At 43.2% G+C, this 23,574-nt stretch overlaps 4 protein-coding genes and 1 pseudogene across 8 annotated transcripts in view; 1 reads left to right on the top strand and 4 right to left on the bottom strand.

The window, feature by feature from the left end:
- Positions 1 to 1,171: 1,171 nt before the first annotated feature.
- Positions 1,172 to 12,117, bottom strand: LOC133842708 (transmembrane channel-like protein). The gene is given in 20 exon segments (XM_062275916.1): positions 1,172 to 2,987; positions 3,055 to 3,118; positions 3,120 to 3,212; positions 3,214 to 3,379; positions 3,447 to 3,623; positions 3,699 to 3,880; positions 4,049 to 4,153; positions 5,872 to 7,600; positions 8,001 to 8,156; positions 8,229 to 8,321; positions 8,418 to 8,514; positions 8,568 to 8,662; positions 9,358 to 9,468; positions 10,121 to 10,251; positions 10,354 to 10,542; positions 10,898 to 11,002; positions 11,074 to 11,201; positions 11,431 to 11,739; positions 11,834 to 11,874; positions 11,957 to 12,117. Coding segments are annotated over 20 exon segments (5,637 nt in total). The 5' UTR covers positions 12,013 to 12,117; the 3' UTR covers positions 1,172 to 1,377.
- A 1,523-nt stretch (positions 12,118 to 13,640) lies between these two features.
- On the bottom strand, positions 13,641 to 14,871 carry LOC133842703 (uncharacterized). Its single transcript, XM_062275910.1, has one exon. It carries the CDS (start codon positions 14,715 to 14,717, stop codon positions 13,761 to 13,763), a length of 957 nt encoding a protein of 318 aa, XP_062131894.1. The 5' UTR covers positions 14,718 to 14,871; the 3' UTR covers positions 13,641 to 13,760.
- A 604-nt stretch (positions 14,872 to 15,475) lies between these two features.
- LOC133842701 (uncharacterized) lies at positions 15,476 to 16,824 on the bottom strand. Its single transcript, XM_062275907.1, has one exon. The coding sequence runs from the start codon at positions 16,738 to 16,740 to the stop codon at positions 15,580 to 15,582; it is 1,161 nt and encodes a 386-aa protein (XP_062131891.1). The 5' UTR covers positions 16,741 to 16,824; the 3' UTR covers positions 15,476 to 15,579.
- A 1,187-nt stretch (positions 16,825 to 18,011) lies between these two features.
- LOC133840092 (uncharacterized) lies at positions 18,012 to 18,596 on the top strand (annotated as a pseudogene).
- Positions 18,597 to 19,755: 1,159 nt separating this feature from the next.
- The window catches only part of LOC133842699 (capon-like protein), a 63,307-nt gene continuing 59,488 nt past the window's right edge, over positions 19,756 to 23,574 (bottom strand). For 3 of the 5 annotated variants that reach the window (XM_062275901.1, XM_062275902.1, XM_062275899.1), the window contains one exon: positions 21,960 to 23,569. In XM_062275901.1, coding sequence (XP_062131885.1) covers positions 22,430 to 23,569 — 1,140 coding nt within the window. In that variant the 3' untranslated portion in view covers positions 21,960 to 22,429. Of the gene's footprint in view, positions 21,267 to 21,959; positions 23,570 to 23,574 lie in introns of those variants that run through there. The other 2 variants (XM_062275905.1, XM_062275903.1) reach the window with 1 other exon arrangement.

The following is a 23,574-nucleotide window of genomic DNA, read 5'->3' as shown; positions in this document are numbered from 1 at the left end:
TCGTCTGGAATCGTATTAACCCGGCAATTATGTTGCGCGATTGCATTGCTGATTTATGAATTAATGTTCAATTTGTCATTTATTTCTCTTATTACTCATTTTTCGGTATTTCTAAAGTTTTGTATTTCAGTTCTTTTTGAACTCGAAATCGCATTCATATCTTCGTATGGTTTGACTTTGTCGTTTATTTATCTGTTATCTGTTAAACACATGTCGGAATCATATTCTATCATATGAGCAGTTTTCCATTTGCTTTGATATGTGAGTAAACTCAGTTCCCGGTACTATCGGCGGAGGCTGTGCTGCTCTGTGCTCTACTTTTGGACTTAGTTGCCTTTAAGAGCTAGCGGGTTATCGCTGTTAGGCTGATAACAGTTCGTTGTACGAAAAAGCCAGAAAACTTTCAGTTTCATTGACTAAATTTAACACGAGATGCTTTACACAAATCAAATTCTCTAAACTATACCATTTCTAAAAGCTAAGCTTCAGATAAGGAATTTAGAGAGTCGAAAATATTTTAGGAAGTAATAATTCTCTCGAATAGACGAAAATAGCTTTGAGTTAATAATTTTTACATAATAATAGCAGTGTTGATAAGCAATGTATTTAAATTTTTATGATGCCGGCAAATTTGCAGAATATTTCTCAATTTTTGCCGGCAACAGTTGACTGATTATGTCCGGATGAACTTTACTATCTCTTGTGATTTGGTGAGTTAATTTTATTCTATCATTTAGTGGCTCTCTAATTTGATTTGTTCAGTATTTGATTTACTTATATATACATATATATATATAAATATATATATAAAATGATATATATATATATATATATATATAAAATGATTGGAGTTGGGTCTTTCCCTCACTGAAAAGAAGTAAAATTTATCGGCATCCGTTAATTATATTTTTTATGGAATTATGGTAAATATATACAAATTTCTTTATCTAACAAAAAGTTTTGAATTTAGCATGATTATGTTATGTTCGAAACTTAACAGAAGCTGTTAAAGTTATGCTAATACAATTAAACATAAAGCTTTCATGTCGCGAAGCTTTGGTTTATGTCCGTTTCTTGTGCAGCTTTTTAGCGCTACGACAAAAAGCTGTTTGATATAAAACTCGTGTCGATTGCAACGCATATTCAAAACGTAACAATATTCGTATTAAATAAAACAATAAGAATTTCATTTAAAGGAAAGCAATCTATTTTTTTTATTAAGTTTCGTGTTGTAGGATAGACAAATAGATGAAGAGAGAGGAGTATTGAATTTACTAGGGTTTGTTGTTCACAACATGTTTAAGCTAAGTGGTAAGTAGACTAAACAATTTTCCTGGACTAAGAAGACACTCTGGTTGTTTAAGGACACTTGTGAAATTACTTCTCCTCATCTTGGCTCTCCTCAATGTCGATCTTTATGATATTCACAGTGGGACCAGGTGAATCGCTTCGCTCTGGATGTCCATTCACAGCAGGAACCGAAGCAGTTGCTTCAGGCTCCACAATGCATTCGTCGCTGCCTGTGGTGCTAATGGTAATCGTTGGAATGTTGTCGGACCAGATGGAACTTTGGGAGTCCTCTCGCATGACGCGACGCCGCTGGGAAGCACTGCGTTTGGGGAAGGTAATCGGACCAGGCAGATCCAGTTCCTCCAAATCATCCATGGTGGCTAGAGTGGGCGTGGATGATGAATTGGGGCCACCAACTGCGGGTGGTATTGGAGGCTTGATGGTTGGACGACTGGACGATGAGGATGTGCTGCTGCCAAAGTGCAGTGGCGCACTGGGTGTGGGTGAATCCGGCTCTGGCGTTGGTGGCATGTCCAGAGCTGTGGCACTTGAGTTGCTCGACAACACTGAAGGTGGTGGTGGCGGTGTGTAGGCCAAATATGTGGGTGTTGTGGGCCCTGGCGACTCGTCTGACCCTTGCTCAACATCGTCCTTTTTCAGATTAACTGCCTCACGTACGAGTGCCAACAGGGAACCAATTTTCTTGCGTCCCTGGCGAGACAATGCCGCCAGCTTCTCTGCATTCATTTGGCGCTGACTCAGACCCAAGCTAGGAGTGGGTGAAGGCAACGGCTGCGGCTCACCAGACGATCCATTGCCATTGCCATTGGAGTTGATACTTGTCAGCTCACTGTTTAGGTGCTCGGTGCTGGGCACTTGGGGAATCTCTCCGGATTTATTCTTCTCGAGACTCTTGTCATCAAACTTAAATACTTCAGGCTCTTGTCTGCTGGTCGACGAGTTGTGCTTCGACTTGTGTCTGCGGAACTTGAATTTGCTCAACCCGAGACCTTCGAGGGGACCGCCCTCTTTAACCGGCGGCGGTGGCCGCTCTGGTTGTTCCTCATGTTCGGGAGGCTTCTTTTCGTCCACTATGTGAAAGTGACTCTCAGGTGCCGCTGGCTCAGGAGCCTGTGCTTCCGCCTCGGGTGTTGTGGGCTTCGATTGCTCATCCTTCTCCTTCTCCTTGTCTTTTTCTTTGTCCCGCTTGCGACGCAACAAGCTAGCGCGTCGTTCATTCACAATGCGCGAGTTAGTCTCCGGATCGTGTTCATTTGGTGGGTCATAGGGTGGTGGCTGTTGCCTATGCTTGTGCTCCTTTTTTTCTCTGAAACTTTCCCGCTCCTTGCGCTCATGTCTGTCCACCTTGAAGCGACTCTTAGGATGCGGTTCCTTGACGGGAAAGTGGTCGGTACCGGGACTGCTGCCACCAGCATTTGCGGCCGCTGCAATGGAATCGGAACGTGCTCGTTCCTGCTTGGCAATCTGCACGATGTCCACGAGCGAGGGTTTCCGGGTGCGACGTATTTGTTGCAAGCGTGACAGGCCAAAGCTGCGCTTCTCCTTGGGCTCCTCGTCGTGGGGCAACGAGTCTTGGTGCTCAGTGTCCGTGTCGTCGTCGTCGCGACGCAACGAGTCGTCATCCGAGGTGGCTGAACCCTTGCGCAATGCCTTCTTCATGATGCGTGAGATGAGCTCTGTGCAAAGTGCAGGCGAAAGTTGAGTTAAGCAGCGTGGAGGAGGCAAAAGTTGTTGGCTACTTACCTTTGCGTGCCTGATTCTTGTACTCTTCGTTGTCAAAATCTGGCGGCTGTGTGGGCGTGACGGGGGGACGATGCCTCGAGCACTTTGCGCCAGCGATTTGTCAGTGTTGTGGCGGTTGGTTCCGCCTGCTTAACCTCGGGAACTTTGAAAATCTTTTTTGCGCTCCTCCTCGCGCTCCTTCTGCAACTGTGTACGCAGATCCTGATTAGCTTCGCGTAACGCCCCCGTCAGCGATATGAGATAATAAATGATGAGTATGAGTAGCAAAAGAAGCGGTATAACCGTACTCGACGATGTCAGATAGTCCAGTGGCTCATGAAGTTGCCTAGCAAGCGATTGTAAGTCAAAGAATTATTAACATTGCCTCAGGGGTCAGTTGGCTTGAGACTTACTTGGGTAGCGCGTTTCTGGTGGTATTTGTTATGAACTCAGCGATGCGATTGTACTCGGAAAAGGGTCCACAGTGCCAGGAAGGACGTAGCCAAACAATAGCATAGCCAACGGGCAGCACACAGAGGAACAACATGGTCAGCAACAGGGATAGATAAAAGTTGTTCGATTTGGAGGCTCTGCAACATACAACAAAATATTTACTTTGATATAGTAGATCAAAGAGAAGGCAACAAGGATACTCGGATACATACTTAAAGACCACCTCGTGTGGCACATTGCAGGTGAGTACAATCCAGGATCTAAAGTACATCATAATCATCAGTTTGACAAGGTTGATGAGCACCAGACCGGGTGAGAAGAAAATGCCCATCCACACCTGTCCCTGGTTATTAATCAACGTCAGGATGTTCTCAGCTATCTTAAAGTCTCCATACTGCATGTCGCATGCCGCATGCCGCAAAAACAAAGGCGACCCATTAGTCACAGTCGTTTGGTTGAGGTTGCCAAAGAGAGTGGGGAAAAAAGTCGAGAATGCGGGATGAGGTTGCTAACTAGGATAAAAGTGTGTGCGTTCTGCTCTCGCTTTCGCTCTTGCACTCACCTGTGGAAACGTTTTCTCCATGTCCCAGCACCAGTTTTGATTGACATACCGCACAAATAGGGCACGCAGAAAGTCGATGCATAGCGGCGCCACGATGGACATGAGCTGCAACATACCGTGAACGAGGAGAGTAAGATGGGACGGTCAAAGCATGCTGTAATGAAGTGGTGTTTCTGGCACAGAACACATGCTTCAAAACGTGCCACAAGCTCTGCCACACAGCACATTGTCTGCTTACACCCTGTAAGCTTTAAAGGTGGCAACACTTTGGATACTTTTAAGAACTGCAGTGAATTGTTTAGCTTACTTACAGGGCATCTTTTTGTCGAAAACCCTTGCACATTTCTAGCAGCTAGTCATGTAACATAGTTTGAGACATGTTTATGGCTGATTTACTGGCCGCACAATCCTGCAAACTATCTGACCAAAAACCCATTCATTTCCCAACCGAAATTCATGCACGAACACGTACCTGGAACGAGGCAAGATACCCAAGGATACCCAAGACTGTGCAAAGGATATTTGCTTCCTACTACATCGTCTGTTAGTAAAACCGCACATGACCAAAACCCAATTGGGTCTTAACCTAACGCAAACAGTGACTTGAGCTTAAAATTTTGTTATGCGTAAGGCATAAAGGCGCTTAACTTAAGGCTCGTAACTTGTTTAATTTATGTGCCCAAATCGTTTAATAGAGATTATGTACGCCATGTCCAGATGACAACAACAACATCAAAAACAATAACATCGAGAATATCAACAACAAAATATGTATCTACATAATCAAATTGTGCGCCTTTTTTCTATATTTTTTTGTAAGTTTTTCAAGCAAAGCTGCTTATACAAATGGTAAAAGCAAAAGAAAAAGCGACCCCGAAAAGTTGACCGTGTCGAGCCCATGAATTTGTTTGCGATTAGACTTTAAGTTCACAATCAAATCTTAGGCCAATCGACACTCATCCAACAAAGGAATCGAGTGAAGAAAAACACTTGGAAATCGATGGCAAAAGTTCAAAAATGTTTCCTATGCAAATGCCGCTCATTGATAAGTATAAATTGCGTTCAATGCCAAGCGAATACCAGCTGCGTATTGGGCAAAGGACTCTGGAGAGCGATTATTATGATAAAATACTTTTTGGTTCTGTCTGGGTCGTTGTGCTATATATTTCTCAGATTGAGAGTAGCTTGGATTTGAAAGGGAATATGCCATCAATTTAAATTTGTTGGTATTACAAAGTTTGGCTATAATGAAAATAGTCTTAATTTGAGCTAACAACTTAATGCTAAATTAAAATTCTGAAAAAAGATTTAGGAAAACTTAGCTGAAGTATATAGTAATTCATATGGCAAGGGTATACAGCTTGCGACTAATCTAAACATAGATTTTCAATTTTAGTTGCTTTGCTTTTGACTTTTCAAGCTAACACAAAAAATTTTGATTTTTGCCATGAAGAGCGGAAAACAAATTTTTTTCGTGCAGCATTTTCCGGACAATTTAGCTAAACGGGATTTCACGCTATCGCCTAAGTAGCACACTGCTTTTGCTCTCACTGCCAGCTTGTCTGTCTGGTTGTTGCCCTCTTTAAAGTTCAATCATATTTCAAAGTTAAATAGATTTCGATATGAGCACAACAACGACGCTGCAGCTGTTTATTTGCTCCCCGGATGATTCCTGGTGCTGCGGAAACGTCGCATTTTCGACTGGCAAAAAGGAAATTGATAGCAGTTGCTGCTGATGCTGACAAATTTGTGTTTAAACTGCGGCCAGATATTTGTCCATTCATCTCTTCTGCCTCTGCCTACTTGTTTTCTTTTTTGCTTACCCCATCGAAGACGATGACCTTTGACAACTCCTGACCCAACGATGTCTCCCAGCACATTGTTGTAAGATTCATTTGAATGGTTTTCAGTGCCTTACGCACTTCCTTCAGTCGCTCCACTTGCAACTCCAGAGGAGTCTTCTTCACCGTGGTTTGCCGTGCTTCGCTACTGAGTGTGGTTTCTAGCCCATCGGCTGTGGTGGTGCTGCCGAAGAAGTCCTGATTCTCGGGCGGACAAACGGTGATCACACAGTGCTCGGTGTTGCCATGTTGTGCATCGTTGTCGTAGTAGACTGTGCTGCCAATGCCCTCAATCTGCGCGTAGTCTATATAGAAGGGTGTTGTAGTGGTGCTGCCGCCAACTATGTTCTCATCATCTTCGGTGGTGCTGCTAGAGCCGAATATGCTGTCGCTGCTGCTGGAGCTAAAGCTCTCTGTAGTGCTGCTGCTGCTTTCTATGTTCTCCGTTGTTGAGGTTGTTGGCGCCTCAGTGGTGCGTATCGTAGTTGTCGTCGTAGGTCTCGTGGTGGTGTTGGGTTTCGGAGTGGTGCTGGTGGTAGTTGTGGTGGTGATATTGGGAATGTTGAATTTGTTGCGCCTCTCTTGCAGAAAACGTCGCCACTCTTCCTCACTCAGTCGGCTTATAGGACGTGTTGTGGTCGTGGTGGTGGCGGTGGTGCTGCTGATGCTTGTTGGTGGCGTCCATACTGGTGGTGGTGGCCTATAGGGTGGTCTGTAGATGGGTGGCGGTGTGTAACTAGCGGGTGTTGTAGGTTCTGACAATGTTGTGCTGCCATTGCGATGCCTTCGACTGTATCTGCTGGTGTGCCACACAGGTGGCGATTGCTCCACCTGCCTTTTCTTGCGTGGCTGCTCATCCAGTTGAGCCAGCGCTTGCGCTAACGGATCATCTGATTGCTCAGTGGTAACCAGCTCATCGGCGCCATCGGGCAACTCGCCACCTTCAAAGTAATCCACATAGTTGAAGTAGCTATCGTTGCCCGGCGCTGGCGTCGTCGTAGTACTGGACGAACCCAACTGTGGCTCATCGCTGCCATAGTCATAGGAGCCATCCTCATCGGTGGTAAATGGTGCCGCAGTTGTCGTTGTTGTTGTTGTGGTACTTTGTGTGGTTGGCAGCGTTGTGGTTGTTGCTTTGGTGGTTATTGTCGTTGGAGTGGTTATAGGTAAGGTAGTCCAAGGTGTCGTCGTCGTCGTTGTCGTTGTTTCTGTAGTTGTTATGGGTGGCTGCGTAGTCCACATTTCGGTGGTTGTTGTTGGCGTCGTTATGCTGGGCAACATTGTGGTTGTTGTCAGATTCAGCAGCATCAAGGTGGTGGTAATGTTCTTGGGATTGCCAAATATCCGAAAAAGTCGTGGTTTTGAGCATTTAAAAGTTATGTTATAGCACTTAATCCGCTGCAGCGTTGACAACATTGCACCCACCGCAGTGCTAGAGAAGAGCGCATCGGTGGTGCCCGAAGAATCGGCTCCCCAAGGTGTCGTTGTGGTCAGATCATCGGAGAAGCCGTCCGAGGTGCTGTCACTGTAAAGCGGCGTCGTTGTGGTCATCGCTCTCAGTGTCTCAATGGAGCTCATCAGGTGGTGCAGCTCCTGCGTGTTTGTTTCGTTCTCCAGCTTCAGCATCTGGAGCGGTTTCTCCTTGCTGTTGATCTTATAGATGAACGAGAACATCAGCGAATACAAATTCAACATGTTGAGTATCATGATGCTGTGGAGGACAAGAGGAATATAAGAAAGAGATGATCAATGAATGGATATTTTTCTGTAAAAAAGTAAGTACGAGGCAACAGTATTGTAGTATTGTGACTGTGATGATAATGTGTAGAACAAAGTTTGTGAAGAGCATTAAAATACAGAAATCAAAAATTAAAAATTTGTAGAGCTTTTTTTCTGTATCCATTTTAAATAACAAAATTGGAAGCTTAATCGGAATAATTGAATAATAAATTATAAAAAATACAATTAAAATTTTCTTGCGGTAAACTTATTCATTCAAGATTATTTTCTCATTCTTTTTGCTATTTTGTTTGTTTCTTTAAAGTTTTTTTATGCATATTTACCACCAAGTATTTGCTGCATAAAGAATGCATGTTTTTTTCTTTGCTTACCGCGCAAGTTGCAGACGCAGCTGCTGCCTGGGATGCCAGTTCTCGAAGAGGCCCAAGGCTTCGAATATCATGGGAAGGAAGAAGGATAACAGCGTCATGGTCACATTCACGGCATTGCGACTGAGCCAATTGTCGTGCTTGGCCAAATCCTCAGAGCTAAAAGCAACACAGAAAAGCAGATTACTCGAGTTAAGTGTAATTTCGTACGCCAGAGCAAAGGATACACACTGATTCACCAGCAGGACGACTGTGGCTCCCGATAATCCCAGCAGGCCCATGACCAGAATGTTAACCAATATCCTTTGTAATATCACGCGCCAGCTGCAGGAGGAAGAAAACACATCATGGAGCATGGTAATAGTGCAATTATAAACTGCAATTGACGCTGCATACTGAGTGTCTCCTTTTGGTACTTACTTGCGATTATCCTTTTTCTTTTCGGCTTCCTCGAGCAGCGCCTCCTTGAAGCCAACAACAACGGATGCGATGCGATTATGCGCCGTTTCCGCGTGTCCTGTGCAAAGGTAATAATGAAGTTGAGTTCCTTCTTTGTTAGTTGCTGCTTACCTATCATAAAGTCCCAGCCGGTGAAGAGTTTCCACGAGAAGACGCACTCGTCATCCTTCGAGGAAAGTTTCGAGTTGCGCGAATTCTCCGCCATTCTGTCATGAAAGAGAAAAGTGACGCAAAGTCATGTTAAGTGAGAAGAAAAGAGTGAACAAAAAAGTTGGTTTACAAGCCATAATTGGCGCACAAATCCTGGCTGCCTAATGCCGCACAAAATATGACCACGAGTACAAATTCACGCATGCCGCGCACGTGCCACAAACGTGTGGCAGCACAAGTGGCAAGGTCAGTGTCGGCATCCTCGTTGCTGTCGGTGCTGTCGTTGCCGTTGCTGTTGACATTGCTACTTTGTTCAATTACGAAATCAACATAATGCCGACAAAGCCATTAAAAGGAGCAACCGTTGCCAGCCAGGACACTCCCTAGTCCTCCCTCTCGCTCTTGGCCCCTTTCGGTTGTCCAGTTAACACGCTGCCACAGCCACCGCCGCCGCCGCCGCTTCGCTTGTCTCGTGTCTGGCCGCGTGCGTGCGTAAATCATAATGGCCAAGTTTTTTCCTTATAGGCGAAGTTTTACTTCCCCCTTTCTCGTTTATTTGGAGAACACGCCCAACTCGGACAACTCGAACATGCCGTAGATTTGTATTATTTAATCAGCGCGACGTTGCGTTCGGTTTAATTAATTAACGACCATTTTTGGCATTTAGTTTGCCTTTGTGGCTTCGATGTTCAGAGATTTAATGAAGTGTTCCGTTCCACCATCAATTCTATTTCTCTATACCCATACTCACTTTCTTAGCGTGGCCACAAAGCTGTAGATGTAGACGAGCACGGCAGTGAGGAAGTAAGCCAACGGCAGCTTATAGCCGGATGTGCTGATGCCGGAAGTGCTCGAATAATAACTATGTGAAGTAGAGAAGCAAATGGGATAAAGAGATATGAATGTACGAACATGTGAGGATAAAGAAATTCGCAATTAACCAAGCCACTTAAAATTAACTTGATTATATTATACAACTGAATTGCTGGCGAATTGCATCCGAAATTATTATTCATTATGGTAGCTGTAGTGTGGAAGGATTTAAAGAAGCTCCTGCCAGACAGTTTTAAGTCGGGCATTCTTAATTGAGGGAATTAAATAATGAGGTACGGAAAGAGATGTAAATTATAATGAAAGTTTAAAAAAAATCATGGAAACGAAAGATTAAAAAGTTAATGTTGAAATCTGTACTTTTATATGTTTCTTAGAATCTCTTGAAATACATGAAAATATTAGTAAAATTTTAATACATTTAAAATAAAATTATGAAAAAAAATAAATAAAATAAATTGAAGTAAAATAATATAATTCAAAATAAAATATAAATATGCTAACTTTGAGTAATTTGTAGTAAAATTAAATTATATTGTATCAAAATCTGTGCAACAAGTCGTATAATGCGATTACATTTTGTGGGCAATTTTACAAGTTTTTTTTAAACGGTATGGAATTTATATGGCAGTAATAATAAAGCACATTAAACACTGCTCTGCATTTTCATGCACTTGACTTACCCATAAAACATGGGTGAATACTTCAAGTAGCCCTCGAATTCCCAGAATGTGAAAAGATTACCGGCTACTTTGTATTCCGGTTCGGACATGCGTTTTCGCGGATCCGTTTCATCGTGTTTCGTTGCAAAGTACTAAAGAATGCGATGGAAAGGAAGTGTGGAGAGAGAAAAGGGATGCGATTAATTTATGCTGTGAATGGAAGAGAGCAATTACAATGGTTGAGGCAAACGCACCTCCGGTCCAATGACAAAGGCCACCAACGGAATGGCAATCATAATGTTGACCCACATGAGCCAGCGCAGGAATGTAAAATAGGATGCGACGCCGGAGCCGAAATGCGATTCGATTTCCTTGATGCGCAGTTCCCAGGGTATGAGCACTGTGAGTAAGCTGGTGGTTTCACGTTTCCAGTGCCGCCATCGCTGCGAAGAGGAGAAAGAGAATGAAGAGAACGAAGTGGAGATGTAGAGACGTAGAGAAGGCGACATGAGTTATGCATGAATACAGACTTGGACTCGAACTCGGACTGAGCTGGAGTCAGAGGCGTAGATTGTGCTCGTATTTTAATTGGTTTTCATGTAGAATGTCGACAAGTTTGTGAATTATGTGTCTGCAGATTTATTTGAGCGCCATAAATTTGGCAAGCATAAATAAATGCAGGACACTTGGGTTGAAGCAAGGACAGCGACTTGGTCCTTGACTGCATTTGGCCAAGCCAAACACACAGCTCGTAATTGCTGGGAGTGAGTTGTGTACTCTGTGAAATCTTTCACTTACCGCTGCCATTAAAATTTTAAACCTCGCCCACAAATCTCGGGTGCTGCGTGACATGGCAAAGCGCTCCTGCAGCGCTCCCTCGTGGCGTGCCACATACGTTTTGGCCTGTCAACAGAGAGCAAATCGAACTTAATGGCGGCAACTAAGATCAAGGCGTGAAATTGAAGGTGGCCTACCTGCCGCACCAGCTTCAACTTCTTGCGTATGGGCCATGGCTGTAATTTGACCGATTGTATGACCTCCTTGTGCAGGCGTATATTCTCAAAGATTTGCTCCTGCGTGGACTCCTGATTGGTGCCCTCCTCTGCACACAGAGACAGTAAAAAGAGAGCAGAGAAAGAAGAAAAGCAAATATTACACATACGCCACGTCTGACCACGTGCCACCAAATGGGCGCACGTAACGGTTGAAATTACGACTACATCAGAGAAAGTCTCTGCCCTCTCACACTCCGTTCCCAATTGATTAGCCACTCGAGGCCTTACAAGTTAAACGAAATGAAATCTTTGCAAACATTTCGAGCAGGTACTTGCCAGAGCTTGTGGTATAAACACTGGAGCGTCGCCGCTCCACACTATCGAGTACGTGATCCATGGGACTCGATGCACGTCGCGAGCTGCGACTGCCACGTTTGCCTCTATAGCCACGCACACTGGCACGTCTTTGCATTATCGCCGATACGGAAATTGAGTAGTCCTCCTCATCGTCCACATCGCCGACGCCATTTTGTTGCTCGTATGGAAAGTCCTGCGGCTGATAATGATAATGCTGTTGCGACTCGTGATAGTTATAGGCGTTGCTGTCGACGTCGCTGCTCTGATTATGTGCTGTGGTGTGCAAATCTGTGTGGAGCAAACACACAAAAAACTATTAAACTAGTGCTGTAAACTTACTCCCCCAACTATCGTTTTTTTTATAGTTTCCTCTTGCCCATACCGTTCAGTTCATAGGATCTGTTATCGTCCTGTGAAGCAGTTCTGCGAGCATGTGATTTATGTGTTAGACGACGATTTACAAAAAAGGTAATTTGAAAAAGCATTGCATGACAGTATTACTTACCTGCGTCCCCTTTGTCCTCGATAGTATTCTCGACGCTCGTCGGCGCTACTCTGCATCTGCCAGCTTCCGCCTCCTCCTCCTCCGCCTTTGTCCTTATCCCAGTCGCATGGCGGCGCCCAGGTCACGGATAATTGATGTGGTGAGGTGACGCCCGAGTTGTGCTATATAAGATATTCAACTTTAATTACAACTAAAGCGTTTTGCAAAAAGTTTCTTTTACACTTAAATGGAAATCGCACACTCTACGTATACTTTATATTTAATTTATCATAATAATACTCTTGTAATCACTTTTATTATACATATAAGTTTTATAATTTATTTAATTAACATTAAATGTATTTTAAATCTCTCTTTCATAGTCTTTTCGAGTATTATTTCTTTTCGTTTTTCTAGGTGTTTTTTTGTGCCGCCGTAGCGCTTTGGAGCAGCTTTGAGCGCAGACTGAACGGCTTAGCGAGCTACTCGGAGCCAGCAGGCCACATACAGGACATCAAAAGGACACACACCCGCTCGCCAGCTAGCCAGTGTGGAGTTAAATTTTTTCTAATAATGAATGAATATGAATGAAGCGCAGAGAGCCAAACCGAAAACCCCACCCAGAGATTCGCTACTCGGACTCGGACTCGCGGACTTATCAAAACCAAAACGTGCCCAAAACACACACACATAGAGACGGCGCGAACGTTAAGGAATTTACATAGACACGCGCCCGGGCATTGAGGTAGGGGAGTAGAAGGACGTCGGGCAGGTGACTGACCACTCGTTGACTTCCTTGCCCAGTTGAAACGAAGACGAATGAGCGTTAAAATCGCCAACGGCATGTGATAACAACAACGATGCCGAGCGCCGGGCGTAGCCAACAGTACAAGGAGTTCCAGCCCAGAACTGGACAGAACAGGACATTGAATGTTCATTTAGATGGTTGTGATTGTGTGTGTGGGTTGGTATGTGTGTGTTTGTTTGTGTGTGGTTGGATTGAGTCACGTTGTATTCTTGGCTGGCCACTGGCCACTGGCATGTAAATGAAAATCAAACATGCAAGGGTTGATAAAGAAAATCGCAAAATTACAACAGCAACAAAACAACAGACACACAGTAAGAAATGAGGCAGACATACACACCTACACATTGGCTCACACATACTTGGACATATTCCGCGCCCACTATTGAAATATGTTTTCAACTTTTATAACATTTAGCTGTGTTTTTTGTGTTTCGCTTTTGCTTTCGCTTTCACTTTCCCTTTTAACTTCGGGCTTTTCCAGATTTCCCTATCGTTTAGCCTTTTGCGAACTTGCCTTTTAATTAAATGAACTTCTGCCAGCCTTCTATTTTATGTGTGTATTTTTTGTTCACTTCTGCCCTTTTAATTAACATCAAAATTTATCTGTGCGTGCTTGGCGATGTCTGATGTCTCTGGCTCACTCCCACATATTGAAATCGAAATCATGTCGCACGTGTAGCATAATTTGTTGGCTTTTTATGGGTTCATTAGCCGCTGCAGCCGCCGAAACTAAACAGCGAGACAAACTAAAGATGAGCAGTCAGTCAGGTTGAGTCGCTGTTGACCCAATTGCCACACCCACAAAACAAACACATATGTGGCTTTTAAGTGGATTTCCATGTTCGATTGCAGTTTTAAGGTGTTGCTTTCGCTTGTCATAAATCTAACACTCAAACATGGCTGGCCAACGCCTTGGGCTATGCAATATATTTCTTTTTATATATGGCTTTGACCCAAAAACCAAAAAAAAAAAAAAAATGAAAATACATTTGGCCAACAGACACTTGGGAATTTGGGTTAAGCGCGTAGAATATTAATTAATGTCTCGGCGATCGATGTGACCATTTTACTTGTATCCATCGTCGGTCGCTGCTCTTGTCTCATTTTCCGATACAAACATTTATTGCAGTTTGGCCGCCTCGTTTTAATATTTCTTTTCTCGAATTTGAAGGACTTTTCCGAGCTGCTGTCATAATGCAAACACACTTCGCCCAGTGAACTTTCGCTGCTGGAACGTTGACATAGACAATAACTATGCCTCGGCGATGCGGTTAATTCTCTGTGAGGGTATCCCACTGTTTGTTTGTCGTTCTCCACATTGTTGTGAATGATTTGTCGCGTGAAGTCTGCCATCACCTCGGGATCTAGCTGGATTTCATCGAGTTCACCGTGCCGGCAATTATTTTGTATCCACTCTCGTGTTTCGCCGCAGCCTACAAAGAACTCTCTCGTTGGCGACAAGTGATTTGGTATTTCTGTCACACAACCGAATCGATTGAACTTGCCAAAGCCGAGATCGAATATGTTGGGAGCCAATGGCGGCGGTTCGTGTCCTTGCCAGCTTTTATACTTGAAAGGACCCACCGCCGACATTTGCCCCCTTTTTTCGCCACAAAACAATCGATTCTTGTTCGTGCAATAGTTCCAATTATCGAAGCTCATCGCATCGCCGTGCCACGTGAAATCCACTTGCAAGTAATCGGTGAATGCCATGTTGTAGATCTTTTTCAGCTTGCCATGTTCGTGCAGCACTTTGTAGCAGATGTTGTGCGGCGGCGACAACTCAATGTAGCCATCGCCATGGAACTTGTTGTCGCAAAAGACGCCCACGTATCGCGATCCATCTGGCCACACATACATGCCGTAGTCCTGCATGCCCAACGCATTCTGGCAGCCACAGAATTTGCTGCCTGTGGGAAAGTACGTTATGCTCGACTTATCCTCTTGTCTGTAGATTATTCTTCGATGTGGCATATCGATAAAATCACCAGCGATTACTTGTACAATATAAATGTATAAAATATAAATGTAATCTTATTTTTGAAGAAACTCGTAAACGAAAACAAATTGAACAGTCAATGCAAAATATAAACAGGTTGTTTCAACAATAAATCAACGAATGAAAGCTAATACTAATAATCGGTCAATAGACATAACACACGAAGGCGACTCTTAAGGATTGTTTAACTGAGCAAACTAGTGAGAAACCTACAGTCGAGTGTGTTCGCCTCATTACGCTATTTTAATAAAACCATATTCTAAAAATATATATAAAAAAAAAACTAAAAATATAATGAAATATTACAAATATACTGAAATACTAAACATATACTGACACATATCGTCTCAGATATTCATGTTGATATAAAATTGTGTGAAGTTTTGTGACTTGTGCACTTGCAGCATTGACATAAATAAGGATCAAAATGAATTCCAACTAGTCGTTTATATTTTTGGATTAATGCAGTATTTTCCATACTAAGTGATTGACTAGAAAGCAATATCAATGGCAAAGATAATAAACTCTTTCAAATTTAAATTTTGTTGCCATGATTCAAATCAAGTTCTAAACTTTTGTGTGTCTTAAACTTTTTGTTGCTTGGATGGTGAAATTTAAAGCCTATTTTTTTAGAGAATTATATTTTTGCAGAGTGTTAGCATGAAATATTTGCTGTGCACAAATTTGAATAATTTACTGCAAATTTCATTCCATGCAAACTACTAAAAACTGCTAAGAGGAAATCACATATATTTAGACAACAAGTTGTTCAACGTGTTGCACATTCAGCACTAGAATTTTCTTTGTTAACATTTCAAATGGTTTTTCTAACCAAAACTACAGCTCAAAAACGGAACGATTAATGTCAATAAAGCTAGCTGGACGTTTCATATACGATTGAACCACATAGAGATTGTCGCCAGCTTTCTTTTGGGCCATCCAAAAGGCAGAATCAAAATTATCCTTGGTCTTTTCCACAAGTGACACTTCCGAAGGACTCTCCGAAACAGTTTGTGTGGCTCCAGAATCGACATTCTCTGGATCCGAGGTGCTGGTCCAATCGCGTGCTCTGTGCAGCGGTGGCAGCGGTTCACCTGGACGACTACGTTCCCAAAGTCGAGTGAACTCTTCAATCTCCTTTTGCTCCCGTTCGTGATGTCTTCTAATGCACACTTCAGTGATTGTTTGCTGGGCATTCTTTGGTCGATCGGCAGCAAAGAGAAAGTCGGCAGTTGCTCGATCTGGCTCAGATTTCGCTTTGCATAGTTTGGGATAATAACGTTCGCGTCGTACTTCTTTTTTGGGTGTATAGAGCGTGATGTTGGTCAATTGCGATTCCTCGGTTGCCAGATTATTTCCAACAATCTTGCGACAAAAGTCCGGCAGTGGTTCAATCACGTGCTGCTTGTGCGCCCCACGACAATGTCGCTTGATCCAACTACGCTCCTTGGGACAATTGACATAGACACTCTTTGAGAAGGGCGGCTGCCTGTCCAGCAGCCAGCCATTATCGGCATTGAAGATGCCTTCTTCCACATCGTAGCAGCCATCGGGCACCGTTCGCGCCAATAGATTATTTGTCAAGTAAGATGTAGGACCAACAGGTTGTTGTCCGTAGAAACGTTCCGCCTGATAGCGACGATCCTGCGGCGTCAGATACTTCCATTCATCGCAGAGAAATTCGCCATTTTGGAAGCTGCCCTCAACGTGGAGTCCATCGTTAAACCACATGTCATCAATGCTCACCAGTTTGCCCCGCACAAACTCTCCTTTGATTGTGAAGCGATAAGGCAGCGCTAGCTTCAGATGTCCATAGCCATGGAATTTGCCCTGCACGAAGCGGCCACGATACTCACTGCCATCGGGGAAGCGATAGCTGCCGAAGCCATCCATCATGTGTAGATCCTCGTTCCAGGAGCCTTCATAGGTGCTGCCCGTAAGAAAGCGCATCGATGCCCTATGCAATTCCTCATAATTGCTGGCTAAATTCTCTGTCATTCTCCTGTTTCCGATTTATGTTTTGTGTGTGCTAATGCAGTGTGTTAGTTTTATTCAACTCAGTGTGATGTTTTTGTGTTTTACTATGCCTACTTGACCCACTTAAGAGTACACCAAATGGTGCCCAGTTTGCTGAGATTCCACATTAGCTTTATGACTTAACGACTGCGCATTTGTGTTGTGTCTGAGTGCGTGAGTCGAGTGTTCTATTGTCCTGGGTGCGGTCTAACTGCCCATCTGCATGCGCTGCGCTGCGGTGCGTTGATGACCCCACTCAAATTATATATGTTGCTTTTAAAGGGAACACAAAACAGCGATTTCATCAGATAACGGACTAAGGACTTTTTACTTTACTGGGTTGAGTATGTGTTCCCTAAATTAAAATATTGCATTCCAGCTTAATGGCTTAAAAGAGAATAAATCTGTCAGTCCCTCACAGTTTGTTCTCTCATTAACAAATTGATTTACGTACTAAAACCTTTTATCTTCCTTTCGGTGTATTTTTGATTCTATTCAATAGATTCCAGTAATCATATTAAAGCTAAATCTGCCAATTAAATGATGCAATGCAATAAGAGCACTTTCTAACGTTCATTAGAAATCTATTATTAGAAAAGAGACCCAACAATATTGCGTTTCTTTTGCCATTATTCAAGTAATACGATCATTAACCTGTGCAGCTATTTTTGTAATTTCGCATTTATATGATTTCAACAGAAATTGTTTGCAGGAATCATTTCGTAGAAATTTGCTCGTATACAGCTAATGATTTGGCGAATGATTCAAAAGACTTTTAAAGGTCTTTATACCCAGCTTGACTTTGTAATATTATATTCATCATTTCGGTAGAAATTTGTTGCTGTAATAACATACATTTTCGAAATAAGCTATAAGTTTTAATGTGGGCAAAATATATTTCCCTCTAGGGCAACTTTGCATTTATCAATTTTGTCTGAACTTTATGCTGCTTTATACGGTATTAACCAGACGTTCATTGCTCACATTGTATGATGACTGTATTATCATTGTATAGAGTCGCTTTGGAGATTCGAAAGCGAACAGCACCTCAAGCCTGATTGCATTAGGAATCTCTTTATAGAACCCATTCATATAATGAAAACTCCCCTAGGGCATTCGCTCGTCTACTTAGCCATAATAAGCTGCTTGTTCAGGTAAATTTTCTAAACGAGTTACAAACGATTTGATCTGTTAGCCGCCTTTGGCATCCATCCAAAGCATGGTTCAGTTTTTCGACCAGGTGCTGCTTATTTATGGCTATTGGTTTTTGGTTTGGTTTTTGCGGCAGCTGCGCTTACTGCTCAGTGCTCGGTGCTCTGCACGTGTGTGTGTGTGTGTGTGTGTGTGTGTGGGGAGCAAATCGTAAGCACTCCCTGGTGTCCAGTAAATCATGCTCACTTACCTCACTGTTGGCGCCTGCGGCACTGTTGGCGCCACCACTTCCACTGCTGGCTACGCCAGAGCCACCTCCACATCCAGGCACGGAGCTCACGCATCGAAAGTCTACAGAACCACCTGATGAACGCCGTGGCTTGCCAATGTCCAGCCGCAATATGCCCGGCTTGGGACGACGCGGCATTGCGGCTGGTGTGCTGCGCATGGAGTCCGCGGACTCGGCAGTTGGCTCCACATTTTCATTCGCCCCATTCGTTTGCATCACACAATTGTAACTCAGCTGACCCCAAGCGAACTTAACTAAACCGAGTTGAGCTGGAAGCCGCGCAAACACGTCCGCTGTGCAGCGCCAACGCGAACGTACTATGCGAGTATATCCATGTCCTGGCCAAGGAAGCAACAATTACGAGACCAGCAGACGGCAGCAACAAAAGCGTAAATAAAATGTGAATTAAACGAGTCGACGCTGACGTTGGCGTTGGCGAAGCCACGCAATAAATGTGAATATGAATGTACATGGAAAAAGTGAGTGTGTGTGAGTATGAGTATGAATACAAGTGTGAGTGTGTAAGTGAATGACGTTCACGAGGCGACAGGACACGCGGCACTTTCAACTGCTTCTCGTTGCTGTCACATAGCTCACATGTTGATGATTTTGCCGTAGCAGTCGACGTGCACACACTGCGTATGGGTGATGTGAAACTTCCAGTGTTCAGGGTCAGGCATTGGCCTCCTGTTATAGGAGCACTATATTTACATGCCTTTTAGCTTTGTGTAATTATGTCCCGGGCCTCTGCCCCAAAAAGTGTCAAAAAAAAGCTGAAAAAAATATCGCATGTCGTGCGTTTTTCATTTTTCATTTGCTCATCGCTCCATTAGTGCGCTCACTTCGCTTCGCTCTCTTTTTTTTGCTGTATTTTATTTTTTGTTTTTGTTTTATATTTTGTAGTTGCGCTGTCCTGGTAATTATGACCGCACACGAGCTGCTGCTGTTGCCTTGGGTTTGTTTTCTAATTTTCAATATGCGATACGCTCGTTCACACACACGCCCCTTTGGCCACGCCTCCTCCCGTTTCCTATCTGGAGTCGTATATAGTGGAGGCAGCCAAGCCCACTTGCTGTGTGTGTGTGTGTACTCGCATGTCCTGCTGCTGGAATGCTGTTCGCTGTTCACTGTTACAAGCGAAGCACGTTAAATTAATTGAACACCAAAGTGTGCAACGCCAGCAACAACAATAACAATTATAAGAGGAACAACAACAGTGACAACGACACTCGCCTGGCAACTAGCACTTAAAACTGCATGTGTGCATTTTATTTTTATTATTCACTTTATTTTGTTGCCTGAACTTAATGACATAAAATAGAATTAATCTAATATTAAATAGCTTTTCTTTTTGCAAAAAAAAAATGCTCATGGAATGTGTGTGTGTGTTTGTGTGTGTGACATATGTATGTGTGTGTGCGTATGTTTTTCGATCTCTTTCTTTCTCATGATTTATGCTTAGTACAAATTTCAGTTTCAGTCTCAAAAATTGTTGCATAAATTAACTAAAACCATTTACGTACATTATTTTAATTTTAATGCGAATTTTGTTTTAATTTGTTTATTTTTTTTAGCTAAAATGAGAAATCAAATGCCCTAAAATCGTTAGGAAAATCGTCGGTTCGCTTAAGCTACTTATTCAGCTAGTTTGATTGTTTAATTAAATTTAAATTCGTTTTAAAACTATCGAATGTTGAAATGTTTAAACTATCTACCTGCTTTGCGAAGTTCCCCTTAAAACCCACTCAAAACCACTCGCAGTGTGGTAATCACTTGTACGCCAATTTTATCCGCCAGGCAATTGTTAGTTTCAATGTGTGCGTGTGTGTATGTTGTGAGTGCCGCAGCTGCAGTAAATTTATAGAGTTACTCCCCGAAAATATACGAACACACACACGACCACATAAAAGTGGCATCGATTTATGCATAAAATGCTTGATGCTGAAAAATTTATGAATAACAAACATTTTGCGTGCACACACAACACAATCCACAATGTGTGGTCTCGGTGTGTATGTGTGTGTGTGTCCTTGTTGCCATTGCCAGGCTTGGCTTATTTGCTTTGCCATACGATATATTTTCCAGCAAGTCAAATCCGTAAGGAAGCTGCAGTGTTTTTGCTCTACCGTTTCTCCATTTCCTTTTTCTCCCTTTTACGCTTGTGTGAATGTTTGCTTAGCTTAATAACCAGTTTTTCTCAAACATGAAAAGTTGGCCAAGTTAAGCAGCAATTGGATGGGCTTTTATTATGTTTCGTGGTTCGTGCCACGGGGCGTATGATAAATGCGACCTGTTTTGTCCACCTAATGAATTGCCTGGCTGCTGCCTGGAAGCTTGTCTGTCTTTCGGCTGGCTGACGTTGTGTCTTACATGCGAAATACTTTCACTTAGTTTATTAATACTTAAATACACATTGAGCTTAAGCATTATGCTCGCTAATTGACTTATAGCTAAGCTTATTCATACCTTTCGCTTGCTTTTTTCTCCATCTCTTGTGAGCTTGAGTGTCTGTGAATGTGTGTGTGTGTGTTTGAGTCAGTGTTCATGGCATTTCAATGAGCATGTCGTTCGTTTGGGTTAATTTGGTCATTTAGTCTATTGATTTTCATATTAACTAACTTACATCTCTATCTAATTCTATCTCGTGTAGCTGGCCTTAAAAATTGCCATTTGCTTAAGGCTATGTCTACGAAAAATACTCACTTAACAGCTAATAAACGCACACATTACGGTTGGTAGTGGTTATTACTTGGTTCATGGGGAAGATGGGAAACATTTGCGGGGACAATGTTCAAAATGTTGTCACTTTGCCCAAACGCATGCCAAGCAATTTACGACGCTTTTTGGCGCTTAACTTAGTCCAAATGGTGCTGCTGCCCTCGACGAGCAGAAATTCATCGCATAAATCATCCGTTTCCTTTACCGCCATGCCGCCATAGAAATGATCCTCCTGATACTTCTCAGAGCGCGAGTCGCCGGATACGAAACCGCTTTCGGGCCGAGACAATGAGGCGGTATGCCAGGGCAGCTGTTGAAACCATCGAGCCACTTTAGCCGTCGACGAAAGCTGTGAAAATGAGCACAGAGCATAAACAAAACGACACAAAAAACACAAAAAAAAAAAATGAAAGTCAGTGTGTAAATTTATGCAAATGAGTTATGTGCGCAAATTGCTGTCCACCAGTGCCCCAAAGAGTGTGACAGAGAGTCAGATTGGAAATACGAGAAGAAGAGTGGGAGGCTGCACGACACTTGAGATTTTTTTTTGCGTGTAACTTCTGCTTGCCATCGTTTTTCATTTATCAAGCGAAATTTATGCACTGCCTGTTTGGCCATTCACAATCCAGGCGCGTAATACAAATGTGCGCAAAAGTATGCAGCACTTTTTTGCTTTGCCGCTTTAGCTGACAATTCGCGCTGCGCTTGAAAGTATGCAGCAATTTACTTGCGCTGCTGCGACTGCTGCTGAAAACTCATTAGGAAAATTGTTCAATGTTGCGTAAAGTGCACAAATGCTTTGCCCGGAGAAAGTACGAAATATAATGATTATATATGGCTGTATGTTTCGACTATTTATATGCATTTTCAGTTTTATTTGCTGTTTGTTGTTCATTGTATGTATTGTTGTTTGTAGCTTAATAAATAATCATTTAAGTATAATGTACTTAAAGAGTTGCTGCAACTAATTAGTTTTTATTTATGTGTAATATAGTTATTTTCTGATTTCACTGGTTATTCATTGAGCAAACAATTTTGGAAGTATTACATTAAATAACAACGAATTACAAAATAGTTTTTTTTTCTTTAAACTATAATATTCGTAAATATAGTTTTTAGGGGAGAACTTATTAACTACACATTTTTTGACACTTTAATAGGGGAGAGAAAATACTTTTTTTCCATATAATTATTTAATTTTTTTTTATATTTTTTCTTGAATCCTAGAATTTTATGTTAATTATAGTATTTTGTGATATGCTGCAGTTTGTATCCTGTAGATAATGTTTTTGAAAAATACTTTCGCATGACTAGAGAAGTTCTGCCGACAAACTTAAAATGCAAACTACGAGTATAACGAAATTTGCGCTATTATTTAATACTGTTACTCATACTCTGACGCACTCAAATTCTCATTCATAGTCACATTCATTCACACACTCGCAACTTAGCTTAACTGGACTACTATTCATAATTCATAATTCAATAGCTGATCCATCCATCGCTCACTCCTCACTTTGTGGTATGCCTGGCCCAGGCTGTTCGCTGCACTTGGCTCATCATTTGGCTGCGGTTTGGCACCTTCTCGCTGGTACTGCGAGTGATAAAACTGGGCGTGGCCGACAGCTTACGCTGGTGACCCGCCTCATCGGTGACCCGCAACAGCACGGTATTGAAGCGTGTTTCCCTCGCATTATTATTATTATTACTACCGTTTCCGTTGCCGTTGTTGTTGTTGTTGCTGGTGCTATTGCTGTGGCTGCTGCTGCCCGGACTCAGATTGTTATTGCTGCTGCGTTGCCGGGGCGACGAAGGCGAGTCCAGCGTCGAGGAGCTGCGACTCGTGTCGCGAGTGCCAGTTGAACCGCCGCCGCAGGCCAAGCCAGCGAGATTGCCATTGGAGACGGCCACCTTGAGTTGTTCCTCCAGATTGTTGAGGTTCTGCTCGATGCTCAGACGCAGGTCCTCGTTGAGCGAAGTGCTGCCCGTGAACGAGTTGCGATTCAGCGTACCCAGCGGCGATGGCGTTAAAGTTCCCGCATTGAGTCCACCTGGTGATGTCAGGAAGTTGAATGCATTTGCTGCGCCATTGTTGTTGTTGTTGTTGTTATTGCTCAGGGCTGAGGGCGTGGCTGGTGTGCAGGACAACGGATTGACAAAGAAGTACGAGTTGTGCGGCGATGCCGTCGGCGTTTGCTGTGTCTGCTGCTGCGCTTGCTGTGTCTGCGTTGCATTCGCATTAAGATTCAGCGCCTGCAAGCGATTCAGCAGCTCCTGATTGACCTGAAACAGATCCTTGGAGAGCGCATCCTGATGCTGTTGTTGTTGCTGTTGTTGTAACTGGCTGCTGATGCCATGCAGTTGGCTCATAGAGGGAAAAACACTGCCACCGCTAGCGCCTACAGGCGGTGTTGGCGGCGTCAATTGCTGCGAGGAAGTTGCCGAGGAAGACGGTTGTTGTTGCTGTTGCTGTTGCAGACTCTGCAGATTCTGGAGATTCTGGCTCTGCTGATTGAGACCGCTGAGCTGATGGCTTAGTGAGGTCAGCTGCTGATTGATGTTGCCCAGATTGTTGATCTGCTGATTGATGGTGGCCAAATTGTTGTTGTTGCTGGTCGCTTGCAACAGCAATTGCAGCTGCGATTGTTGCTGCTGTT

The sequence above is a fragment of the Drosophila sulfurigaster genome, chromosome 3, assembly GCF_023558435.1.
Source record: "Drosophila sulfurigaster albostrigata strain 15112-1811.04 chromosome 3, ASM2355843v2, whole genome shotgun sequence".
Lineage (NCBI taxonomy): Eukaryota > Metazoa > Arthropoda > Insecta > Diptera > Drosophilidae > Drosophila > Drosophila sulfurigaster.
This window is presented reverse-complemented; position numbering and strand designations above follow the sequence as displayed.

Bases quoted from the DNA above. Each gene is read 5' to 3' on its own strand.
- LOC133842703 (XM_062275910.1), bottom strand. From the start codon at position 14,717: ATGCCACATCGAAGAATAATCTACAGACAAGAGGATAAGTCGAGCATA.
- LOC133842701 (XM_062275907.1), bottom strand. From the start codon at position 16,740: ATGACAGAGAATTTAGCCAGCAATTATGAGGAATTGCATAGGGCATCG.